Below are 23,396 nucleotides of genomic sequence, written 5' to 3'. Positions count from 1 at the left end.
ACTTCAATCACATACAAAAAGTATCTTTTTATTCATACCCTCCTTTTATGGCTTTTGATGTCACAATTTACATCTTTATGTATTGTGTATCCATTAACAATTGTTTACACTATAACTGGGGTTTTGTTTTGTTTCGTTTTGTTTTTATTGGAGAGAAAGAGACAGAATCCCAAACAGACTCCAGGCTCAGTGCAGAGCCCAGCATGGGACTCAATCCCACAACCCTGAGATTATGACCTGAGCTGAAATCAAGAGTCAGTCGGCTTTACCGACTGAGACACCCAGGCACTATTTTTAATTGTATTTGTCCTTTAACCCTTATACTAGAGCTGAGTTTAACACACCATCATATTATGATATTAGAGTATACTGAATCTGACTAGATGCTTACCTTTACTATTGTTTTGTATGTTTTCATATATTTTCACGTTAGTAATTAGTAGCTTAAGCTTTTATTTAAGCTTAGAGAACTGCTTATAGCACAGCACCACTTTAGTGGTGATAAATATCCTGAGTTTTGGTTGTGTTTTGTTTTTTAATTAAAGAAAGTATTTATCTCACCTTCATTTCTGAAGGAGTGTTTAGCTGGGTATTCTTGTTTTCCAGTTTATTTCTTTCAGCAGTTTGAATATACCATCTCTTTTCTGGCTTACAAGGTTTCTGCTGAGATCTACTGATAGCCTTATGGAATTCCCTTATATGAGAGAAATTTTTTTTCTTGCTGTTTTTAAAATTCTCTCTTCATTTTTGATTTTACGTTTATTAAAGTGTGTCTTAGAGAAGATCTTTTTGGATTGAAATTTTTAGGTGACTTGTTAGCTTCAACTTAGATGTACAGATCTTTCCCCACATTTGGTAAGTTTTCACCCATTATTTTTTAACTTATTTCTGATAATACCCCTTCATTTATTTTTCTTTAACTCCAATACAGTTAATATACAGTGTTATATTAGTTTCAGGTTTACAATATAGTGATTCAGTAATTATTCTATACATTACTCAGTGCTCACATGATAAATGTACTCTTAATCCCCTTCACCTGTTTCACCCATCCCCCTACTCCTCTCCTCTCCTCTCCTCTGTAATCATCAGGTTCTCTGTAGTTAAGAGTGTTTTTTCCTTTGTCTTTTTTGTTCTTTGTTCATTTGTTTTGATTCCACGTATAAGTGAAATCATGTGGTATTTGTCTTTCTCTAATTCATTTATTCTACTCCCCCCCATTCCCTCACATTCAAGATATATGGTGTCATACTTTATTTACATGCTTTTATTTTGTGAATCCCTTGACTGGTTTATATAGATATACTTAATCTTACTGCTTTTGTGCTTCCTGCTTTTCTTACTCCTACTTATGGTCTTTCCACTCAAAAAATTCCCTTTAACACTTCTTTGTTTGTTTGTTTGTTTGTTTGTTTTAAGTAGGCTCCACACCCAGTGTGGGGCTTAAGCTCACAACCTTCAGATTGAATGCTCTATCAACTGAGCCATCCAGGCACCTCCCCACCTTAACATTTCTTGTAGGGATAGTGATGAATTCCTTAATGGTGATGAATTCAATGGTGGTGGTGAATTCCTTAACTTTGGGAAATGCTTTATCTCTCCTATTCTGAATGATAGCATTTCTGAATAGAATATTGATTGCAGGGTGTTTTTCTTTCTGCATTTTGAATATATTGTGCCACTCCATCCCATCCTGCAAAGTTTCTACTGAAAAATTTGCTGAAAGCCTTATTTTGTTTCCCTTGTATGTAACTGTTTTCTCTTGCTACCTTTAAAATTCTCTATCACTACTTTTTGCTATTTTAATTACTGTGTGTCTGGGTGTGGACCTCCTCGGGTTGATTTTGTTGGGGGCTCTTGGTGCCTCTTGGATCTGGATTTCTGTTTCCTTCCCCAAATTCAGGGAAGTTTTCAGCTATTATTTCTTCAAATAAATTTTCTGCCCCCCCTTCTCTCTCCTCGTCTTCAGGAATCCCTATAATGTGAATGTTATACTTGATAGTGTCACCAAGTTCCTTAAGTCTAATTTACGTTTTTTTTTTTCCCCTTCTCTCTCCTGTTCAGCTTGATTGCTTTCTGTTATGTCTTCCAGGTCACTGATCTGTTCTTCTGCTTCCTCTACTATTTATTCCCTTTAGTGTTTTTTTAATTTTATTTATTGAGTTCTTCATTTCCCATTGGTTCTTTTTTATGATTTCAATCTTTTTTTCGAGGGTCTCACTGAGGTCCTCCACTCTTTTCTCAAGTCCAGTATCTTTATGACAATTACGTTTAAGTTCTCTATGAGGTATATTATCCATTTTATTTAGCTCTCTTGTTATTTTGTCCTCTACTTTCATTTGGGACATATTTGTCTGTCTACTCATTTTCTCTAACTCTCTCTATTTCTGCATGTTAGGACAGTCAGCTGCATCTCCTGCTCTTGAAAGTACTGGCCTTAAGAAAAGGTTCTGTAGTGCCCTGCAGTGCAGTGGCCTCCTGTTCACCAGAAACTGACACTTCAAGGGTGTCTCTTATGTGTGTTGTGTGCACCCTACTGCTGTGGCTGAGCAGTTTGCCTTCAGAGCAGTCACCTGCAGTGGCTCTGTTTGCCTGTTGGGGGCAGGGTTTCATTCATGTGTCATAAGTGAGCCAGTCTGGGGCTGCCTTGGGCCTGAGTTGAGTCAGACCAGACATTTGCCAGAGGTTGGGTAGCAGCAAAATGCAGGGTACTTTCCCTGTGTTGTCATCTGAGAAGCTTTCGTTGATGGGCGGGGCCTGCAGTCAGACCTAGTGTCTGCCCCCAGCCTGCTGCTAGGGCTGCTGTAGGGCTGGTGTGTCTGGTTATCTTATCCTCAGGGCAGGTGAGGAGTGGCGCTGGTCCCTGTCAAGAGCTGCTTGCTTACTGTCAGGCTTGAGGCACCACTTTGGATGGACTTAAGCCAAGGGCATATTGGAGGGGGCTTGGTCTTCGGGAGAATACAGGGGCAGGGGCGCAGTGTTAACAAGGTTTTGTAGGTCTGTTGTGGTAGGAGACCTGGAGCCACTTTAGGAAACTATTACCACAGGGCTGGAGGGGACCAGTCCTCAGGAGAGAGCAGTGGTGGGGCTCGGTGCCAGCAAAGTTTATACTGATCCGCTACAGGAGCCACCCTGCTGGGTCAGGGGGGCAGGTCGTAGAAGGAGGAAAGTATCAGCACCACACTGATTCCCACAGTATCCATGTGGCTAGGCTGGGGGTGTAAGGGAGGGAAATGGTACCTGCCACCTTCTTTGTTCCTAGAAAAGTCTCCTAAAGATCCCTGCCCCACCAAAAGATCCCTAGTCCTCTAGCACATGCTCTAAAACTAGTAAATAAGGCTCTTTCCTATATATGCCACACATTTTTCCATCTGCTGCTTCTGTGCTTTTTCTCGGTGCAGGGCTATTTGTTGTGCTGTCTCTTTAAAGGTGGGGGCTCAGTTTTCCTGTTGACCTCCAGCTCTCCCACAGCCAGGCTTGCTGATTTTTAAAGTTCCAGATGTTAAGCCCTCTGATTGTAAGAACTTGTGAAATTAGGCCCCCCTGGTTTTCAAAAGCCAAATGTTACAGGGATTCATCTTCCCAGGGCAGGTTCCCTATGCCTGGAGTGAGTGTCTCTCTACCTTCTCCACGCCCACAGCATCCCTCCCTTCCGTAGTCTTGCCAGTCTGACCGTGTCTCTCCGTCCTTCCTACTCTCTTTGATGTGGCCTCTTCTCTACATTTAACTGTGGAGAGTCTGTTCTGCCAGGCTTTGGGTCATTTTCTGGGTTGTTTACACTGATGTGGATGTTATCTAGTTGTATGGGACAAGGTAAGCTAAGAATCATCCTACTCTGCCATATTCCCCTAAGTCCTCCAGCCATTATTGCTTTAAATAAGCTTTGTAATCCTTTCTCCCTCCCTTTTCCTTCTGAGATTCTAATGATGCATACATTATACATATACATATACACTGCAGTGGAAGCTGGTGTCGGGGGTTGGGCTAGGGTATACAGGTGTGCAGCTAGAGGAACTGGCTACAGATGAGCATGATCAAGCAGGCCAGTGACAGAAGATATAGCTTGATTCAGATCCAGAAGCAGCTTCAGGGGACCTAGCTGTTAGCATGATCTCCTGTGCTGTAGTGCCTTCACCTGTCCCTGGTGTGCACACTTCAGTAGAGACTGGTAATGGGTGTTAGGGTGGCCCCATTTTTTTTTAATTTTTTAAAATTATTTTTGAGAGAGAGAGAGCATGCAGGGAAGGGGAGGGAGAGGAGACACAGAATCCTAAGCAGGCTTTATGCTGTCAGTACAGAGCCCGATGCGGGGCTCGAACTCACAAACTGTGAGATCATGACCTGAACCAAAATCAAGAGTCAGATGCTTAACTTAGACACCCAGACGCCCCAGGGTGGCAACATTTAAATGCACAGCTAGCCCTAAGTGTACAAATAGCAGTGGGGGGTCAGCCACAGATGTCTACACTGGCATCTTGCACTTGCACAGAGGCCTGAGCTGGCTGTTAGTGTGGTTCCAGGCTCTGGCAGAGGCAGGGGTGGAGGGACTCAGGCAGTTGGCATCAGGGAAAGCTAATACCTCTTGGGTGAAATACCTGGTGAAAGTCTGGAGTAGTTGTGCTATTTCGTTAGAAGTAGGAGCCATTGGTTCGTTCTTCAGTGGCAAAAGCTGCTGAGTTTGTAAAGCAGGTCACCGTGAACCACAGTCACTCCTGCTGCATGACTGCTCTTGGTAGATCCTGCCTTTTTTCCTTGTTCCTATCCATCTCAGTACATCTCAGCTTTGCGAGTCAGAAGTGAAACTGAAGTACTTCCTGCAGTACCCCAAAAGGCTAGATTAGGTGGTCACTCACTCCTCTCTTGATATCCTGGTGAAAGGAACTTTCTAGCTGAGAAGTTTCCTCTTGACTCTGATCAATGTCACCTTGGCAAATGAAATGATACAGGCAACATGAAGAGAAAGAACCTTCTCTTTTGCAATTCTCAAGTTTTTTTTTGTGCTGCTAAAATATCTTAAGAGGACTCCAGAGTTCTCCCAGAGCTGTTTTTGTTTACATATAGCTCTCTAATTGTTGATCATTTTATGGGGGAGCAGAAGCTTAGGTCTCCACTAAAGGATTTTTTAAAATACATTTTTACTTAATGAATCAGCTCTTATTTTTAATTGTCTACTTTATTATGCTTCTAGTTGTTAATGGACTTTCTGTTTATCCATTTTTACTTTTATTTTTCTAATTTTGTTACCCTGACTTTTCTTAAGTTTCTTTATTTTTGTTCTTTCTTCAGATAAACAGACTGTTGACAGGGCATGAGAAAGGGATGTTTTTGTTTCTTAACCAAAACAGTTAAAGTTGTTCGATCTCTGAATATAGTTATGTCCATATATTGCATAAACTTTGAATGAAGGTTCCGTGATTTCATGGTTTATGGAATAGTTTAGTATTGTATTTTTGCTCAGTTTTTGATTTGGTGGTTTTCCAGGAGAGTATTTGTTTTTGTTAACCTTAAAAATAAAACTGCCAGTTATTTTATCAACAAAAATGGGTTTATTCGGGAATAGCAGAGAATTGCATTCCAGGACTAGCAAACTATGGCAAAACCATAGGCAAGTCCACAGAACAAAAGAGAGAAATGCTCTTTTGTAGAAGAAAGATACTGGGAAGGCTGTTATAAACAAAAAAAAAAAATCCATTAGAATAAAGTGGGAACTTGGAAGTATAGTGGCTTTTCATTGACTGGGTTGTGATGGTCTCTCATTGGCTGGACTGTTGTTGCAGGGGTGGGGATAGAGAAAGAAAGCCTTCCTCCTACTGGGATACTAAAGTGGTATCCTTGTTCTCTTCCTGTAGGGTACCACTCCCTGGGGAGTGGAAGGGTGTGAAAGTTCCCCCTGCTGGCCTCCTGACTCCATTCTAAATGAAGTGTCCTTTTATTAATTGTCATATCCTCTCTCTACTTTTTTTTTTTTTTTTTTGACTCAAATAAGACAGAAGTATATTTTTCTCTGTAATATGCAGAGATCAAAGGTGATTCAGAACAGGTAAGTATCTATATTCCATAAAATCATTCAGTGATGCAGGTTCTTTTCATCTTGTTGTTCTGCCATTCTCCAAGATGTTGTCTGTTGGATTGTCAAAACTGGGTCACCACCATATCCATGTTTCTCCCCTGAGAAAGGAAAAAGAGTGGTGGAAGACACATCCAGTGTTTTAAGGCCAAGACTCCGAAGACCCATGAATTGAACTTAGTTTACATGGCTGGGCATACCTAACTGCAGGAGAGGCTCCAAAATGTAGTCTTGAGAAGCCATGTGTCCAGCTAATGCCCTAATACTAGGGAATAAAGGGAGAATGGATTTAAGGGATTACTGGATCCTAGGGTAGTTCTATTTTTTTTTTTTTTTGAGGAATCTCCATACTGTTTTCCCATAGTGGCTGTGCCAGTTTGCATTCCCACCAGCAGTGCACAAGGGTTCCTTTTCTCCACATCCTTGCCAACACTTGTTGTTTCTTATATTTCTAATTTTAGACATTCTGACAGATGTGAGGTGATGTCTCTTTGTGGCTTTAATTTGCATTTCCCTGTTGATCAGTGATGTTGAGCATCCTTTCGTATGTCCACTGACCATCTGGATGTCTTCAGAGAGATGTCTTATGCCCATTTTTTAATTGGATTATTTCTTTTTTTGGGTGTTGAGTTGTATCAGTTCTTTATATATTTTGGATATACTGACCATTTATTGGATATGTCATTTGCAAATATCTTCTCCCATTCGGTAGGTTGTCTTCCTGTTGTGTTGATTGTTTCCTTCACTGTGCAGAAACATTTTATTTTGATGGAGTCCCAGTAGTTTATTTTTGCTTTTGTTTCCCTTCCTTCTTTTAGGAGATATATCTAGAAAAATGTTCCTATGGCTGATGTCAGAGACCGTACTGCCTATGCTCTCTTGAAGGATTTTTATGGTTTCATGTCTCACATTTAGGTCTTTAATCCATTTTGAATTTATTTCTGTGTATGGTGTAAGAAAGTGGTCCAGTTTCATTCTTTTGCATGTAGCTATCCAGTTCTTCCAACACCATTTATTGAAGAGACTTTTTTCCATTGTGTATTCATTCCTCCTTTGTCGAAGATTAATTGACCATATAATTGTGGGTTCATTTCTGGCTTTTCTATTCTATTCTTTTGATCTCTGTGTCTGTTTTTATACCAGTACCATTACTGTTTTAGTTACTACCACTTCATAATGTAACTTGAAATCGGGAATTGTGAAACCTCCAGTTTTGTTTTTCTTTTTCAAGACTGCTTTGGCTATTTAAGGTCTTTTGTGGTTCCATACAAATTTTAAGATTGTTCATTCTAGTTCTGTGAAAAATGCTATTGGTATTTTGATAGGGATTGCATTAAATCTGTAGATTGGTTTAAGTGATAAAGACATATTCTCACTAAAGACAACAGTATTTGTTCCTCCAACCCATGAACGTAGAATGTCTTTCCATTTTGCATTGTCACGAATTTCTTTCTTCACTGTTTCATAGTTTTTAGAGTATAGGTATTTCACCTCTTCAGTTAAGCAGATATTTTATTGTTTGGGGTATAATTGTAACTGGGATTGTTGTCTTAATTTCACTTTCTGCTACTTCATTATTAGTGTATTGGAATGCAGCAGATTCTATACAGTGATTTATATCCTGCAACTTTACTGAGTTAATTTATCAGTCTTTAGGCTAGTTTTGTATATATAGTATATTGTCTCCACATGATGACAGTTTTACTTCTTCCTTCCCAATTTGGATGCCTTTTATTTCTTTGTTGTCTAATTGCTTTGGCTAGGACTTTCAGTACTGTGCTGAATGAAAGTTGTGACATGACATCCTTGTCATGTTGTTGACCTTAGGGGAGAAGCTCTCAGTTTTTTGTTGAGTATGATGTTGGCTAAGGGTTTTTCATATAAGGCTTTTGTTAAATTGAGTTATATTCCCTCTGCACCTGTATTGCAAAGGATTTTGTATACATACATGGATGTTGTACTTAGTCATATGTTTTTTATCCTTTATCTTTTGAAGTGACGTATCACGTTGATTGTTTTACGAATATTAAACCACTTTTTCATTCCGAGAATAAATCCCACTTGATTGTGGTGTATGATTGTTAATATGTTGTTGGATTCAGTTTGCTAATACTTTGCAGAAAATTTTTGCATGTATGTTCATGAGAGATACTGGTCTGTAGTTCTCTTTTTTTGTGGTGTCTTTATTGGTTCTGGTATTAACAGTGAATGAATTTGAAAGTTTTCCTTCTTGTATTTTTTGAAGTAGTTTGAAAAGAATAGGTATTAACCCTTTTTTATACAGTTGGTAGAATTCACCCGTGAAGCCATCTGGTTCTAGACTTTTTGTTTTTTGGAAGTTTTCTGATTACTGATTCAATTTCATTCCTTGTAACTGGTCTGCTCAGTTGTTTTTTTTTTTTAATTTTTCTTCATTTAATTTTAATAGCTTATATGTTTCTGTGAATTATCCATTTCTTCTAAGTTGATTTGTTGGCATGTAGGTTTTCATAGTATTGTTACAATTGTTTATATTTCTGTGGTGTTGGTTATTTCTCCTATTATTGATTTTGTTTATTTAGGTCCTCTCTTTTCTGATGAGTCTGGCTAGAGATTTATCAATTTCCTTGATCTCTTTCAAAGAACCAGTTCCTGGTTTCATTCACCTGTTATTTTTTTAGTTTCCATATCATTTATGTCCGTTCTGAGCTTTGTTATTTACTTTCTTTGCTGTTTGGGGGTTTTGTTTGTTCTTTTTCTAGTTCTTTAGGTATAGGCATAAGATTAACTTGTTTGAGACTTCTCTTGCTTCTTCACATAGGCCTGTTTTGCTGTAATCTTCCCTCATAGGACAGCTCATTTCATCCCAAAGATTTGGGGTGATTATGTTCTCATTTTCATGTATGTCCATGTAATTTATTATTTCCTCTTTGGTTTCTTGTTTGACCCATTCATTGTTTAGTAGCATGATATTTGACCTCCATATATTTGCCCTATTTCCAGATTTTTTCTTGTGGTTGATTTCTTGTTTCATACCATTGTGTTCAGAAAAGATAACCTGGTATGACATCGATCTACTAATGTATTACCTTCAATTATTTCCTTTTTGTTTGCTATTAACTATTTTATGCATTTTGGTGCTTCTGTTTTGGGTGCATAAATATTTACAGCTGTTATTGGATTTTCCCCTTTATTATTATATAGTGTTCTTTGTCTCTTGTTACAGTCTTTGTTTTAAAGTCTGTTGTGCCTGATATAAGTATTGCTACCTCGGCTTTCTTTTGACATCCATTTACATGATAGATGTTTCTCCATCCCCTCACTTTCATTCTTGAGGTGTCTTTAGGTCTAAAGTGAGTCTCTTATAGGCAGCATATAAATGGGTCTTGGTTTTTTATCCACTCACCAGTGTCTTTTAATTGAGGCATTTAGTCCGTTACGTTCAAATACATCAGTATGTATTTATTGCCATTTTTTACTTGTTTTCTGGTTATTTCTATAGATTATTCTCTGATCCTTTCTTGTTCCATCATGGTTTGTTTGCTTTCTTAGAAATACATTTGGATTTTTTTCTCTTTATTCTTTGCATATCTATTACTGGTTTTTGAGTTGTGGTTATCATTAGGTTTATATCTTCTGCATATATTCTGTATTAACTTGACGGTCACTTAAATTTGAACCCCTTCTTTACTCCTCTACCCCATTTAAGTATATGATGTTATATTTTACATCTTTTTATTTTATGATTCCTTTGTTTTTTGTTTTTTTTTTTACAGAAATATTTTACTGCTTTTGTGCGTTTTACTTTTCATACTATGATTTATGGTCTTTAATTCCCAGAAGGGCTCCTTTAATACTTCTTAAGGGGTTGGTTTGGTGGCCATGAACTTTGTTAGTTTTTGTTTGTCTGAAAAACTCTGGGGGCGCCTGAGTGGCTCAGTCAAAGTGTCTGATTCTTGGTTTTGGCTCAGGTCATGATCTCACGGTTTGTGAGTTCAAGCCCCGTGTTGGGCTCTACGCTGCTGATACAGAGCCTGATTAGGATTATCTTTCTCTCTCCCTCTCTCTCTGCCCTTCCTCCGCTTACTCACATTCTTTCTCTCAAAATAAATAAATAAACTTAAAAAAAAGAAAAGAAAAACTGTGTCCCTGCCTCTATTCTAAATGATAGCCTTACTGATTAGAATATTCTTGGCTGCAGATATTGCCCTTGCAGCACTGAATATTTCATATCACTCCCTTCTGACCTGGAAAGTGTCTGCTAAAAATCCACTGATCACCTTATGGGTTTTCTCTTTTATGTAACTGTTTTCTTTTCTCTTGCTGCTTTTAATTTTTTTTTCTTTATTGCTACTCTTTGCCACTTCAATTATTATGTATCTTGCTGTGAACCTCATTGGATTCAATTTTTGGGGAGATCTCTGTGCCTCTTGGATCTGGATATCAGTTTCCTTCCCCAGATGAGGCAACTTTTCAGCCATTATTCTTCAAATAAATTTTCTACTCCCTTTTCTCTGTCTTCTTCTGAGATCCCTATAATATAAATGTTATTACATTTGATGGAGTCACTGAGTCCGCTAAGACTGTTCTTAATTTGCATAATGCTCTTTCCTCTGCTTTGCTCAGTTTAGTTACTTTCTGTTACTCTATTTTCCAGGTCATTAATTTGTTACTCTGCTTCATCTAGCCTGCTATTTATTCCTTCAGGTGTATTTTTAATTACATTTGTATCCTTGACCTCTGGTTCTTTATCTCTGTGTTGAGGGTCTCATTGATGTTCTCCACTCTTCTCAAGTCCATTGAGTATCTTTATGATTTTTTTTTTTAACATTGATTCATTTTTGAAAGAGACAGTATAAGCAGGGGAGGGGCAGAGAGAGAGGGAGACATAGAATCCGAAGTAGGCTTCGGGCTCTGAGCTGTCAGCACAGAGCCTGATGCGGGCCTCGAACCCATGAACCGCAAGATCATGACCTGAGCCAAAGTCGGACGCTTAACCGACTGAGCCACCCATGTGCCCCATCTGATGATTTTTTTTAAGTGTATTTTGAGAGAGACAGAGACTGCATGAGTGGCGACGGGGTAGAGAGAGAGAATTCCAAGCAGGCTCCACACTGTCAGTGCAGAGACCAACGTGGGGCTCGAAGTCATGAAACCATGAGATCATGACCTGAGCTGAAGGCAAGAGTCAGACGCTTAACCAACTGAACCACCCAGGCCAACCCAATCATTATTTTTTTAATGTTTATTTATTTATTTTGAAAGAGAGGGGGTGCACACATGAGTTCAGGAGGGGCAGAGAGAGAATCCAAAGCAGGCTCCATGCTGTCAGTGCAGAGCCATATGTGGGGCTCAAACTCACAAACTATGAGATCATGACTTGAGCCGAAATCAAGAGTCAGACACTTAGCTGACTGAGCCACTCAGATGTCCCCTGTGATCATTATTTTAAATTCTCTATCAGGCATATTACTTCTGTCCATTTGACTTAGCTCTCTTGCTGTGGTTTGGTTCTATTCTTTAATGTGAGAGATGTTTCTCTGCTTCCTCATTCTGTCTTTCTGTGTTTCCATGTGTTGGGAAGGTCAGCTACTTCTCTTGTTCTTAACGATAATAGTCTTATGAAGAAGAGGTCCTGTAGTGCCCTGTAGGGCAGTGTCTCCTGTTCCCCAGGGCCTAGCACTTCAGAGAGTGTTTCCTTTATGTGTGTTCTCTGTGTTGAGTCTTGACCTCTTTTGCCCTCAGTCCAGTTGTTTGCCGAGTCTGTCTTTGCCTGTTGTGGGCAGCATTTGGTTCCCAGCCTTTTAAAGCGTACAGTGGTCTGCTTGCAAAATGAGACCTGCCCCCCACAGGAACTGAGGTTTCGGAAAACATGTGGGTCTGGAGATGTGGAGTTGGCACGATTTGCACCAGACTTCTCAGGGAGAGGGGCTGTAGCTCTGGGATTGAGGCAGATGTGACTGGGAAGGGCAGATCCACTAAAGTGCAGAGGTGGGTGCAGTGGGGCTTGGTATAAGCAAAGTAATGACTGCCAGCATCACTGGTTCCCACAGGTGGCCATTGTTTATGCTGGCAGACAGGGGAGGGAAATGGTACCTGCCAGCTTCTTTGCTCCTGGAGTTTCCTCGCAAGCCCCCAGTCTCAGGGCATGCTGTGAAATGAGCAAATCACTTTCTCTCTTGTCTGTTCCCAGTGTTTTTCAAACTACTGGTTCTATGCTGTATCTGCCTATGTTGTTTGCTGTGCTGTCTCTTTAAGGGCACAAACTCAGCTTCCTAATGCCCTCGGGGTTCTCCCAGAACTGAGCCCTCTTATTTTAAAATTCTAGGCTTTAAGCCTCACTGGTTGTTAGAACTCACAAAATTCAATCCCTCTCACTTTAAAAGACAAACGTTATGAGGATTCATCCTCCGCATTTATGGCCTCCTGGCATAAATGTCTAGTTTTTGCCCTTCTCCACACCTACTGACTTTCTCCCCACCACAGATGGCCACAGTCAATTCTACTCTCAGACCACATCTTTGCCTTTCCTGCTTTCTTCAGTGTGGCCTCCTCTCCACCTTTAGTTGTGGAATTTGTTCTGCCCATTTTTGGATCGTCTGGGTTATTTACACTGACGTTATTATCTGGTTGTATCCATGGGACAAGGCAAGCTAAAGGTCTTCCTACCCCGCCATCTTCCCAGCCAGCCCTCCACATTTCTCCCTTCTGATCAAGTTTCTTTGAAAGTATCACTGATAAGGGTGCTTGGTTGTCTCATTCAGTTAAGCATCCAGATTCTTGATCTCAGCTCAGGTCTTGATCTCAGAGTCATGAGTTCAAGCCCCGTGTTGGGCTCCACACTGGGTATGAAGCCTACTTTAAAAAAAAAAAAAAAAGTATCACTAATCAAGTCAGGTTTTCCATATTCAGTGTGTTTATGCCTCAGAGTCTGGAAGAACCTTTCTAGGTTGTCATGTGTAATATCAGAAAGAAAGTGTATAGCAGTTGGAAACTACTTAAAGCCACATTTGATTAACTAGGAAAGTTAAGAGGAAGAAACTCTGAGGTACTCCCACTTAAAGTCCCAGTCTTCTTCAGGTTCTAAGTGTTGGAGGTCATCTTAAAGTGTTGGGCCAACATCACTTTATTGGGTACACTTTTTTTTTAGTTCAATAGGCAAAAAATATATAAAACTTAAAATAATTTACACAAAACAGAAGTAACAATTCCAAATCATATAATGGTTCCAAACCAGATTCCAAACCAGGACTCTTGGTCTGAAAGTAGCCAGGTGAAATATTTTTTGGCACTTATTCCAACTTAGGGGAGAATGGTTCTCCCTGTGAAGGCAAACCTGGGCTTGTGTATGCCTCCTTTCCAGAAGTCCCCACTTAAAGCAACCATGAAAACACAATAGTAGATACTGCACACTGAAAGAACTAACCAAATGCATTTTGGAAGATACAGTGCAGGTATAATCATGAAGCAAAAGCTGGTGAGCTTTTTGCAAAATAGCAAAACTTGAAATGTCGACTTTTTTAAAGTGTTATCTCAGAAGAAGTATCTAGAACCAAATGTGTTATTAATAATACAGTCAGTAAGTTTGCAAAATTAGAGACCCATTATTTTGGATAAGAATCTAACGTCAGTTAATAGTTTAGATGAAATAAAACTTCTGTGAATTCTGAAACTTCTGACCCTTTAAAAAAGCAAGTAAAAAATTAATTTGTCCTAGGATCATGAAAAGGCTTTTTCCTAAAAGCCATAATCAAAAGAAGGGGGTTTTTTGCAAGGGCTTGAGAAATGCAGATGAGTACCTTGTCTTTCCATGAGAAAGAAGAAAGTGAGAAAAAGGTATTCAGCCTGGTCCAGACATAGGGAAAACTATGTCATCAGATGTCATCTGCTTCAGTTTCAGCAAATCTGTACTTTCAGGTCACCAGGTGATGTACAGATCCAGTCAGGGTTTGGTTGGTTCCTTCCTTCCTTCCTCCCTCCCTCCCTCCCTCCCTCCCTTCCTTGCTTTTTAATGTTTGTTTATGTTTGAGAGAGAGAGACAGAACACAACCGGGGGAGGGGCAGAGAGAAAGGGAGACACAGAATCAGAAGCAGGCTCCAGGCTCCCAGGTGTCAGCACAGAGCCTGATGCGGGACTCAAATTCATGACCCATGAGATCATGACCTGAGCCAAAGTCAGACACTTAACTGAGCCACCTAGGCACCCCAGGTGTTTTCTTTACATGAACCAAGAGTCTAGTCCCTGGAGTTTGGAGGCATAAGGATTGGTTTGTAGTTCCCGATAAGAACCTTTCTAGCAAGGTAGAAGAGTATGTGGAGGTGCATTTTACAGCAGACAAAATCCTCAGTTTGCAAGATGTGATACTTAAGGTCTTTGTCTCCTCCAAAGTGCACTGTGAAAAACATGTACCAAAACATGGTTATTTTTGATAGAAGCAATTAGGTCTTTACAGTGTTGAAGTATATTTTCTTTCTTTTTTAATGTTTATTTATTTTGAGAGAGCACGTGTGAGCAGGGGAAGGGCAGAGAGAGAGGGAGAGAGGGATCGCAAGCACGGAGCTCACAACTGTGAGATCATGACCTGAGCCAAAATCAAGAGTTGGACGCTTAAATGACTGAGCCACCCAGGCGCCCCTATGTTCTTTTATTAACTGTGTGTCAGAGGAGACAAGAGCCAAGTGTATTGGAAATCCTGTGACTGTCTCAGAGAGTGAGAGGTTTTGGTCAGGCTTTTGGAGGGTCTCTACAAATTGTACCAGTTGTAGTACTTAATAGCGCTGTTACTGCATGTGAGTAACTGAGGATTAAGGATGGTATGCACATGAAAGTGTTCTAAAACTGGCCAAACAGCATAGATTTGTCAAAGCACCTGGCCAGTAAAAAGGATTCCCCACTCACTGTGAAATTTGAGAGGGGTTCCCAGGTAGAGATAATCTCAGAATTTTAGCCACAGAAGCATTATTGGCTTGTCTACAAAGGAAAGCTTTGATTCAGTGAGAAAACATGCAAACCATGACTAAAACATTTACCCATGAGAGGGACAAGTTGTATGAAATCCAGTTTTACAAACAGGTTTCCCTGGAATGTACTTTGGAAAAGTGGGACAAGTGATTTAGGCACTTTTTGCTGCCTTATTAACTTTCCTCACCAGTATTGGTTGAGGAATGCTATTATTTTATCAGTAAACCACAGGTTTAAAGCATATACAGAGCTAAGTATTAGGAATCTTAGAACTACTGGTAAGACTAGATTGTTATTTAGTCCAAACCAAAGTTGTCTTTTTATCAAGCCAATGATTATTACATTTCAAATAGTGTTCCTGCTTGCCTGGGGCCAATTGTTAGATATCACTTGTCAGTTTTTCCAGATTATCATTTGGGATAATATCCCTGTGGGCTTGATAGAGGTTTGGCTATTGGTCTCCTTGAGTGCAGCATTTTTGGCAGAGGTATCAACGAGGTGGTTTCCTTTGGCCTATAAGAGAGTTAAGTCTAGAATGCCTAGGAACCTTAATAATAACTAGAGCTATTGACAAAAGTACAACATCTGATAAATTTTGGACATAAGTCATTTTTAGTTTCATTAGAGATAAGGACACCTTGTTTCTATAATATTCCAAAGTCATTAGCTCTCCCAAAGGTATACCAACTGTCAGCTTAAACATTTATAGTTTTACCATTGATTAAGGTACAAGCTCAAGTAAGGATGTGTACCTCAGCTTCTTGGGTTGAAGTAGTCAAAGGTTAAAGGTGCCACCTCAATGACTTCAAAAGGAGTATGCAGTAATATACCGGGCACAATATTTACCATTTTTATCCTTTAAATAAGAACCATCAGTAAACCATGAAAAATCTGCATTGGTTTAAGGAATTTCCTGTAAATGGTCACAGGGAATCAAAAGGTGAGCTGTCAGCATTAAGTAGTCATGAGGGATTTCATCCATGAAGGAGGAGAGAATAAGAGGGTTAAGGTTATTGCAATGAGAAAGAGTTATATCGGGAGCAGTTAGAAGGATTTCATATGAGGTGAGCAAGAGTGTGAAGAGAATTCAGGAGGGCTTCTGCTGCACGGGCTCGAGGACACATGAAGAGAATCCCCTATTTCATGAGTGGCCTTAACTAAAAAAGCAGTGGCAGAAATGGCTCTGAGGCAAGGGGGGGGATATCTCTGTGTCACAGGGTCTACTTGGCTTTAATAGCATGTGGGTCCATGATGGTCCTCATGTTTTGGGATGAGTACTCCAGGGGCCTTCCCTTCCCTCTCATATATGAAGGAAAAAGGGAAAGTTGATAATTAGGATGTCCAAGAGCAAGGGGCTTTATTAGGCTTTAAGTTCTCAAAGGCCATGTCATCTTTCCCAATAACAGGGTTATGTTTGTCACTTTTTAATAAAGCGTGTAAAGGTTGAGCCATTATAGAGAAGTTAGGAATTCAGTTTTGACAGTAGCCAGCCAGTGCAAGAAAGCCTTGTAATTACTGCTTAGTTTTAGATTGGGGGAAATTCAGGATGCCTTGAAGTCTACCTGGATCCAAATGTAGTCCTTATTTTGAGATCAGTTGCCCTAAGTGTCTAACCTGAGTTTGAGCAAACTGCAATTTTTCTTTGGAGATTTTATGTCCCTTTAAGGCCAAACAGAGAGGCATATCATCTACATTTTATAAAACAGACCTGCAGAAAACTTGATATCCAAATCAGCTTTTAAGGTTGTGAAAAAGAAGTACCCTGGAGAATTACTCTCCAGGTGTATTTCCATTCTTTCCAGATGAAAGCAAAAAGATACAGGCTATCCCCATCAACTTTAATACTAAAAATGTACTTTTTAAGTCGATTACAATGAAAAGTTTTCTTTCAGTAAAAATGGCATTTTTACCATTGGTAAAAATGGTTGTTGGGTTACCAACAACAGGGTGCCAAGGGATAGCAGTGTTATTTATTGTTCAGAGATTTTGGAAGAACCTCCATCCTTAGCCTTTGGTAAAGTACTTACTACAGGGAATAGGGAAGAGGGATGGTGAGGCCCTGGGCCTCGTAATCTAGTATTACAAGTGTGAATCCTGAAAGGGCTTCTTTACTTATCTGGTATTGATTAATTATAAGATGAGGTTTTGAGAACACTATGTGAATCTTGATGGGAGGTTCACTGTAGATTCTGCCAATATCACTTGGGGATTTTGCCCATAAAGAGGTTGGTAGCTGATTCAATAGGAATAAAAGATGTCAAAGGTCATCTAGATCCTCTGTTTGGCTATTTTGATTAATACTGTCAAATTCTAAAATTATTTCTCTCTCTTGGGATAAAGAAGTTCTGACATAATATACTCATCTAAGAAATCTAGGCCCAATAAATGAATAGGGGTGTAATAACTAAGGGGGAAAAAACCTAGACAAAAGGGAATAGATTCAGAGATAGGTACCTGATGACGTTTATTAGAAACCCCCTCTATTTGAACTGTTTTACTACTCCGAGGCAGGGGCTGCCTTGTAGTAGTGGGGTGGATGACAGAGAGTATAGCTCTGCTGTCGCTACGAAGAGAGAGATTTTTTTCCCAATCTGGAGAGAGGTTTCCCAAAGCTGATTAAGAGGGAAGAGTCCCTATAGTTCCTCAGAGCCCCATCATTGGGAATTAGGAATTCATTAGAAAGACTGACTAGAGGGCTGAAGGTGCCCAGAGAGCTTAAGTTTATAACAACCTTCTTTTTTTTTTTTTAAACTGCCCTGGCTCTTTGCAGTATAATAGCAGACACTAGGTTCGTTTGGTGCGTGCGTGTGTGTGTGTGTGTGTGTGTGTGTGTGTGTGTGTTTAGGGGCCTTCATTTGCCAGAGTTGAAAATTGATCATTTTAGCAGTCTTTCTTGTAGGTGACTCACCTAGGATGCAAGTGAGCAGGTTTGCCATGTTAACTAAATCTGGGGTGGGCAATTTACCATTTCAACCTAGTCCTTTTTTTTTTTTTTTAATATAATTTATTGTCAAATTGTCTTACATACAATACCCAGTGCTCATCCCAACAAGTTGCCCTCCTCAATGCTCATCACCCATTTTCCCCTCTCCCCCACCACCCCATCCACCTCAGTTTGTTCTCAGTATTTAAGAGTCTCTTGTGGTCTGGCTCCCTCCCTCTCTGTCTGTAACTATTTTTCCCCCTTCCCTTCCCCCATGGACTTCTGTTAAGTTTCTCAAGATCCACTTGAGTGAAAACATGTGTGTCCTTCTCTGACTGACTTATTTCACTCAGCATAATACCTTCCTGTTTCATCCATGTTGCTGCAGATGGCAGCATTTCATTCTTTCTCATTGCCAAGTAGTATTCCATTGTATATATAAACCACATCTTCTTTTATCCATTCATCAGTTGATGGACATTTAGGTTCTTTCCATAATTTGGCTATTGTTGAAAGTGCTGCTATAAACATTGGGTTACATGTGTGCCTATGCATTAGCACTCCTGTATCCCTTGGGTAGATTCCTAATAGTGCTATTGCTGGGTCATAGGGTAGTTCTATTTTTAATTTTTTGAGGAACCTCCACACTGTTTCCCAGAGCAGCTGCACCAATTTGCATTCCCACCAACAGTGCAAGAAGAGGGTTCCCATTTCTCCACATCCTCGCCAGCATCTATAGTTTCCTGATTTGTTCATTTTAGCCACTCTGACTAGGGTGAGGTGGTATCTCAGTGTGGCTTTGATTTGTATTTCCCTGTTGAAGAGTGACGTTGAGCATCTTTTCATGTGTCAATTGGCCATCTGGATGTCTTCTTTAAAAAAGTGTCTATTCATGTCTTCTGCCCATTTCTTCGCTGGATTATTTGTTTCAGGTGTGGAGTTTGGTGAGTTCTTTATAGATTCTGGGTACTAGCCATTTATCCGATACGTCATTTGCAAATATCTTTTCCCATTCCATCGGTTGCCTTTTAGTTTTGTTGATTGTTTCCTTTGCAGTGCAGAAGTTTTTTATCTTGATGGGGTCCCAGCAGTTCATTTTTGCTTTTAATTCCCTTGTCTTTGGAGATCATGTCGAGTAAGAAATTTCTGCAGCTGAGGTCAAAGAGGTTGTTGCCTGCTTTCTCCTCTAGGATTTTGATGGTTTCCTGTCTCACATTTATGTCTTTCATCCATTTTGAGTTTATTTTTGTGTATGGTGTAAGAAAGTGGTCTAGTTTCATTCTTATGCATGTTGCTGTCCAGTTCTCCCAGGACCATTTGTTAAAGAGACTGTCTTTTTCCATTGGATACTCTTTCCTGCTTTGTCAAAGATTAGTTGGCCATACATTTGTGGGTCCAGTTCTGGGGTCTTTATTCTATTCCATTGGTCTATGTGTCTGTTTTTGTGCCAACCAGTATCATACTGTCTTGATGCTTATAGCTTTGTAGTAGAGACTAAAGTCTGGGATTGTGATGCCTCCTGCTTTGGTTTTCTTCTTCAGTATAACTTTGGCTATTCAGGGTCTTTTGTGGTTCCATACAGATTTTAGGATTGCTTGTTCTAGCTTTGAGAAGAATGCTGGAGCAATTTTGATTGGGATTGCATTGAATGTATAGATTACTTTGGGTGGTATTGACATTTTAAGAGTATTTATTTTTCCAATCCATGAGCATGGAATGTTTTCCCATTTCTTTGTATCTTCTTCAGTTTCCTTCATAAGCTTTCTATAGTTTTCAGGATATAGATCTTTTACATCTTTGGTTAGGTTTATTCCTAGGTATTTTATGATTCTTGGTGTAATTGTGAATGGGATCAATTTCTTTATTTCTCTTTCTGTTGCTTCATTATTGGTGTATAAAAATGCAACCGATTTCTGTATATTAATTTTGTACCTTGTGACATTGCTGAATTCATGTATTAGTTCCAGCAGACTTTTGGTGGAATCTGTTGGGTTCTCCATGTAGAGTCTCATGTCGTCTGCAAAAAGTGAAAGTTCGACTTCTTCTTTGCCAATTTGGATGCCTGTGATTTCATTTTGTTGTCTGATTGCTGATGCTAGGACTTCCAACACTATGTTAAACAACAGTGGTGAGAGTACACATCCCTGTCGTGTTCCTGATCTCGGGGGGGAAAGCTCTCAGTTTTTCCCCATTGAGGATATTAACTGTGGGCTTTTCATAAATGGCTTTTATGATGTTTAAGTATGTTCCTCAGCTTTCTCGAGGGTTTTCATTAAGAAAGGATGCTGTATTTTGTCAAATGCTTTTTCTGCATCTATTAACAGGATCGTATGGTTCTTTTCTTTTATTAATGTGATGTATCACATTGATTGATTTGCAAATATTGAACCAGCCCTGCAGCCCAGGAATGAATCCCACTTGATCATGGTAAATAATTTTTTTTTATATGCTGTTGAATTCGATTTTCTATTATCTTGAGAATTTCTGCATCCATGTTCATCAGGGATATTGGCCTGTAGTTCTCCTTTTTTGTGGGATCTCTGGTTTGGGAATCAAGGTAATGCTGGCTTCATAAAATGAGTCCGGAAGTTTTCCTTCCCTTTCTATTTTTTGGAACAGCTTGAGAAGGATAGGTATTATCTCTGCTTTAAATGTCTGGTAGAGTTCCCCAGGGAAGCCATCTGGTCCTGGACTCTTATTTGTTGGGAGATTTTTGATAACTCATTCAATTTCTTCACTAGTTATGGGTCTGTTCAAATTTTCTATTTCTTCCCATTTCAGTTTGGAAAGTGTATGGGTGTTTAAGAATTTATCCATTTCTTCCAGGTTGTCCAGTTTGTTGGCATATATATAATTTTTCATATTCCCTGATAATTGCTTGTATTTCTAAGGGATTGGTTGTAATAATTCCATTTTCATTCATGATTTTATCTATTTGGGTCCTCTCTATTTTCTTTTGGAGAAGCCTGGCTAGAGATTTATCAATTTTGTTTTTATTTTTTCAAAAAACCAACTCTTGCTTTTGTTGATCTGCTCTACTGTTTTGTTTTAGGTTTTTTTTTTTTTTTTATTCTATATTGTTTATTTCTGCTCTGATCTTTATTATTTCTCTTCTTCTTCTGGGTTTAGGGTGTCTTTACTGTTCTGCTTCTAGTTCCTTTAGCTGTACTGTTAGATTTTGTATATGGGATTTTTCTTGTGTCTTGAGTTAGGCCTGGATTGCAATGTATTTTCCTCTTACGACTGTCTCTGCTGTTTTTGCTGTCCTCTTAGGACTGTCAAATCCCAAAGGGTTTGAACTGTTGTGTTTTCATTTTCATTTGTTTCCATGTATTTTTTAATTTCTTCTCTAATGGCCTGGTTGACCCATTCATTCTTTAGTAGGATGTTCTTTAACCTCCATGCTTTTAGAAGTTTTCCAGACTTTTTCCTGTGGTTGATTTCAAGTTTCATAGCATTGTGATCTGAAAGTGTGCATGGTATGATCTCAATTCTTTTATATTTATTGAGGGCTGTTTTGTGACCCAGTTTGTGATCTTTCTTGGAGAATGTTCCATGTGCACTCCAGAAGAAAGTATATTCTGTTGCTTTGGGATGCAGAGTTCTAAACATATCTGTCAAGTCCATCTGGTCCAATGTATCATTCAGGGCCTTTGTTTACTGATTTTCTGTCTAGATGGCATGTCTAGATGATGTGTTGTAAGTGGAGTATTAAAGTCCTCTGCAATTACCACATTCTTACCAATAAGATTGCTTATGTTTGTGATTGTTTTATATATTTGGGTTCTCCCAAATTCAGTGCATAGACATTTATAATGGTTAGCTCCTCTTGATGGATAGACCCCGTAACTATTATATAATGCCTTCCTTCATCTCTTGTTACAGCCTTTAGTTTAAAATCTAGTTTGTCTGATGTAAGTATGACTACTCCAGCTTTGACTTCAGTAGCATGATAAATGGTTCTGCATCCCCTCACTTTGAATCTGAAGGTGTTCTCAAGTCTAAAATGGGTCTTTTGTAGAGAGCAAATAGATGGGTCTTGTTTTTTTTTTATCCATTCTGATACCCTGTGTCTTTTGATTAGAGCATTTAGTCCATTTACATTCAGTGTTAGTATTGAAAGATATGGGTTTAGAGTCATTGTGTTATTCGTAGGTTTCATGCTTGTGGTGATGTCTCTGGTCCTTTGTGGTCCTAGCAACATTTCATTCACAGAGTCCCCCTTAGGATCTCTTGTAGGGCTGGTTTAGTGGTGATGAATTCCTTCAGTTTTTGTTTGGGAAAACTTTTATCTCTTCTTCTATTTTGAATGACATGCTTGCTGGATAAAGGATTCTTAGCTGCATATTTTTCCTGTTCATCACATAGAAAATTTCCTGCTACTCCTTTCTGGCCTGCCAAGTTTCAGTAGATAGGTCTGCTACTACCCTTATGTGTCTACCCTTGTTTGTTGAGGCCCGCTTATCCATGGCTGCTTTCAGAATTCTGTCTTTATCTTTGTATTTTTCCAGTTTCACTATGATATGTCATGCAGAAGATCGATTCAGGTTATGTCTAAAGGGAGTTCTCTGTGCCTCCTGGATTTCAATGTCTTTCTCTTTCCCCAGATTGGGGAAGTTCTCAGCTATGATTTGTTCAAGTATACCTTTGGCCCCTTTCTCTCTCTCTTCTTCTGGAACTCCTATGATATGGATATTGTTCCGTTTCATTGAATCACTTCTCTAATTCTCCCCTTGTGATCCAGAATTTTTTTATCTATCTTTTTCTCAGCTTCATCTTTTTCCATTATTTTATTTTCTATTTCACCTATTCTCTCCTCTGCCTCTTCAGTCCTCCTTGTGACCACCTCTTTTCTAAATTCTTGTTAAGGTATGTTGTTTATATCTGTTTTGAGCAATTCTTTAGTTGTCATTTCTTCCTGGAATTTCTTTTGAGGAGAATTCTCCTATTTCATCATTTTGGCTAGTTTTCTGTCCCTAATGTGTTTTAAAAGCTTGTTATGTGCCCTGCACCTACAAGCATTACTATATTAAAGAGGGGTCATATACTTTCCAGGGCCTGGCCCTTCAGGAGGTGTTTTTTAGAGAGTGTGACTTTCTCTCTGTTGTTGTGACTTTGGTTACTTTACCTCCCTACTCGTAGTGATGTTTTGGACCCTCCACCAGGTGTGCTCTGATTTGTTCCTTGAAGTAGTCCTGGAAAGGAACACAAACAAACAAAAAGCAGACAGAAAACATGTAAAGACACTAACAAAAAAAAACAAACCAGAAACACCAACTACAAGTAAAGAACAGAATGGAGGCAGTGCTGATGAAAGAGTACATACAAAGAGAGAAATGACAGGGGCGGGGCAAAAGAAAAAATAAAAATTGACCAGGCAGAGAAACTGTATGACTTAATCCAGAGAGAGAGAGGAAAATAAAGAAGGAGGTGGGGGAAAAAGAAAAGATAAAGTTGTCCAGACA

At 39.3% G+C, this 23,396-nt stretch overlaps 2 protein-coding genes across 3 annotated transcripts in view; one reads left to right on the top strand and one right to left on the bottom strand.

Annotated features, from left to right (window-relative positions):
- Positions 1 to 23,396, top strand: part of WBP4 (WW domain binding protein 4) — a 66,910-nt gene that overhangs the window by 29,908 nt on the left and 13,606 nt on the right. The window contains exon 10 of one of the 2 annotated variants that reach the window (XM_049647027.1): positions 20,256 to 20,593. The exons of the other annotated variant lie outside the window; for it this stretch is intronic. Within the exon in view, the coding sequence (XP_049502984.1) occupies positions 20,256 to 20,304 (49 nt within the window). The 3' untranslated portion in view covers positions 20,305 to 20,593. Of the gene's footprint in view, positions 1 to 20,255; positions 20,594 to 23,396 lie in introns of those variants that run through there. 2 annotated transcript variants of the gene reach the window in all.
- Positions 5,985 to 23,396, bottom strand: part of LOC125933822 (kelch repeat and BTB domain-containing protein 6) — a 70,657-nt gene continuing 53,245 nt past the window's right edge. The window contains exon 2 of the mRNA XM_049647016.1: positions 5,985 to 6,243. The gene's annotated coding sequence lies outside the window, so the exon portion shown is untranslated. The remainder of the gene's footprint in view (positions 6,244 to 23,396) is intronic.

The sequence above is a fragment of the Panthera uncia genome, assembly GCF_023721935.1.
Source record: "Panthera uncia isolate 11264 chromosome A1 unlocalized genomic scaffold, Puncia_PCG_1.0 HiC_scaffold_16, whole genome shotgun sequence".
In the NCBI taxonomy this organism is placed as follows: Eukaryota; Metazoa; Chordata; class Mammalia; order Carnivora; family Felidae; genus Panthera; species Panthera uncia.
The sequence above is the reverse complement of the archived record's forward strand: the minus strand, read 5'-3'. Positions and strand labels throughout refer to the sequence as shown.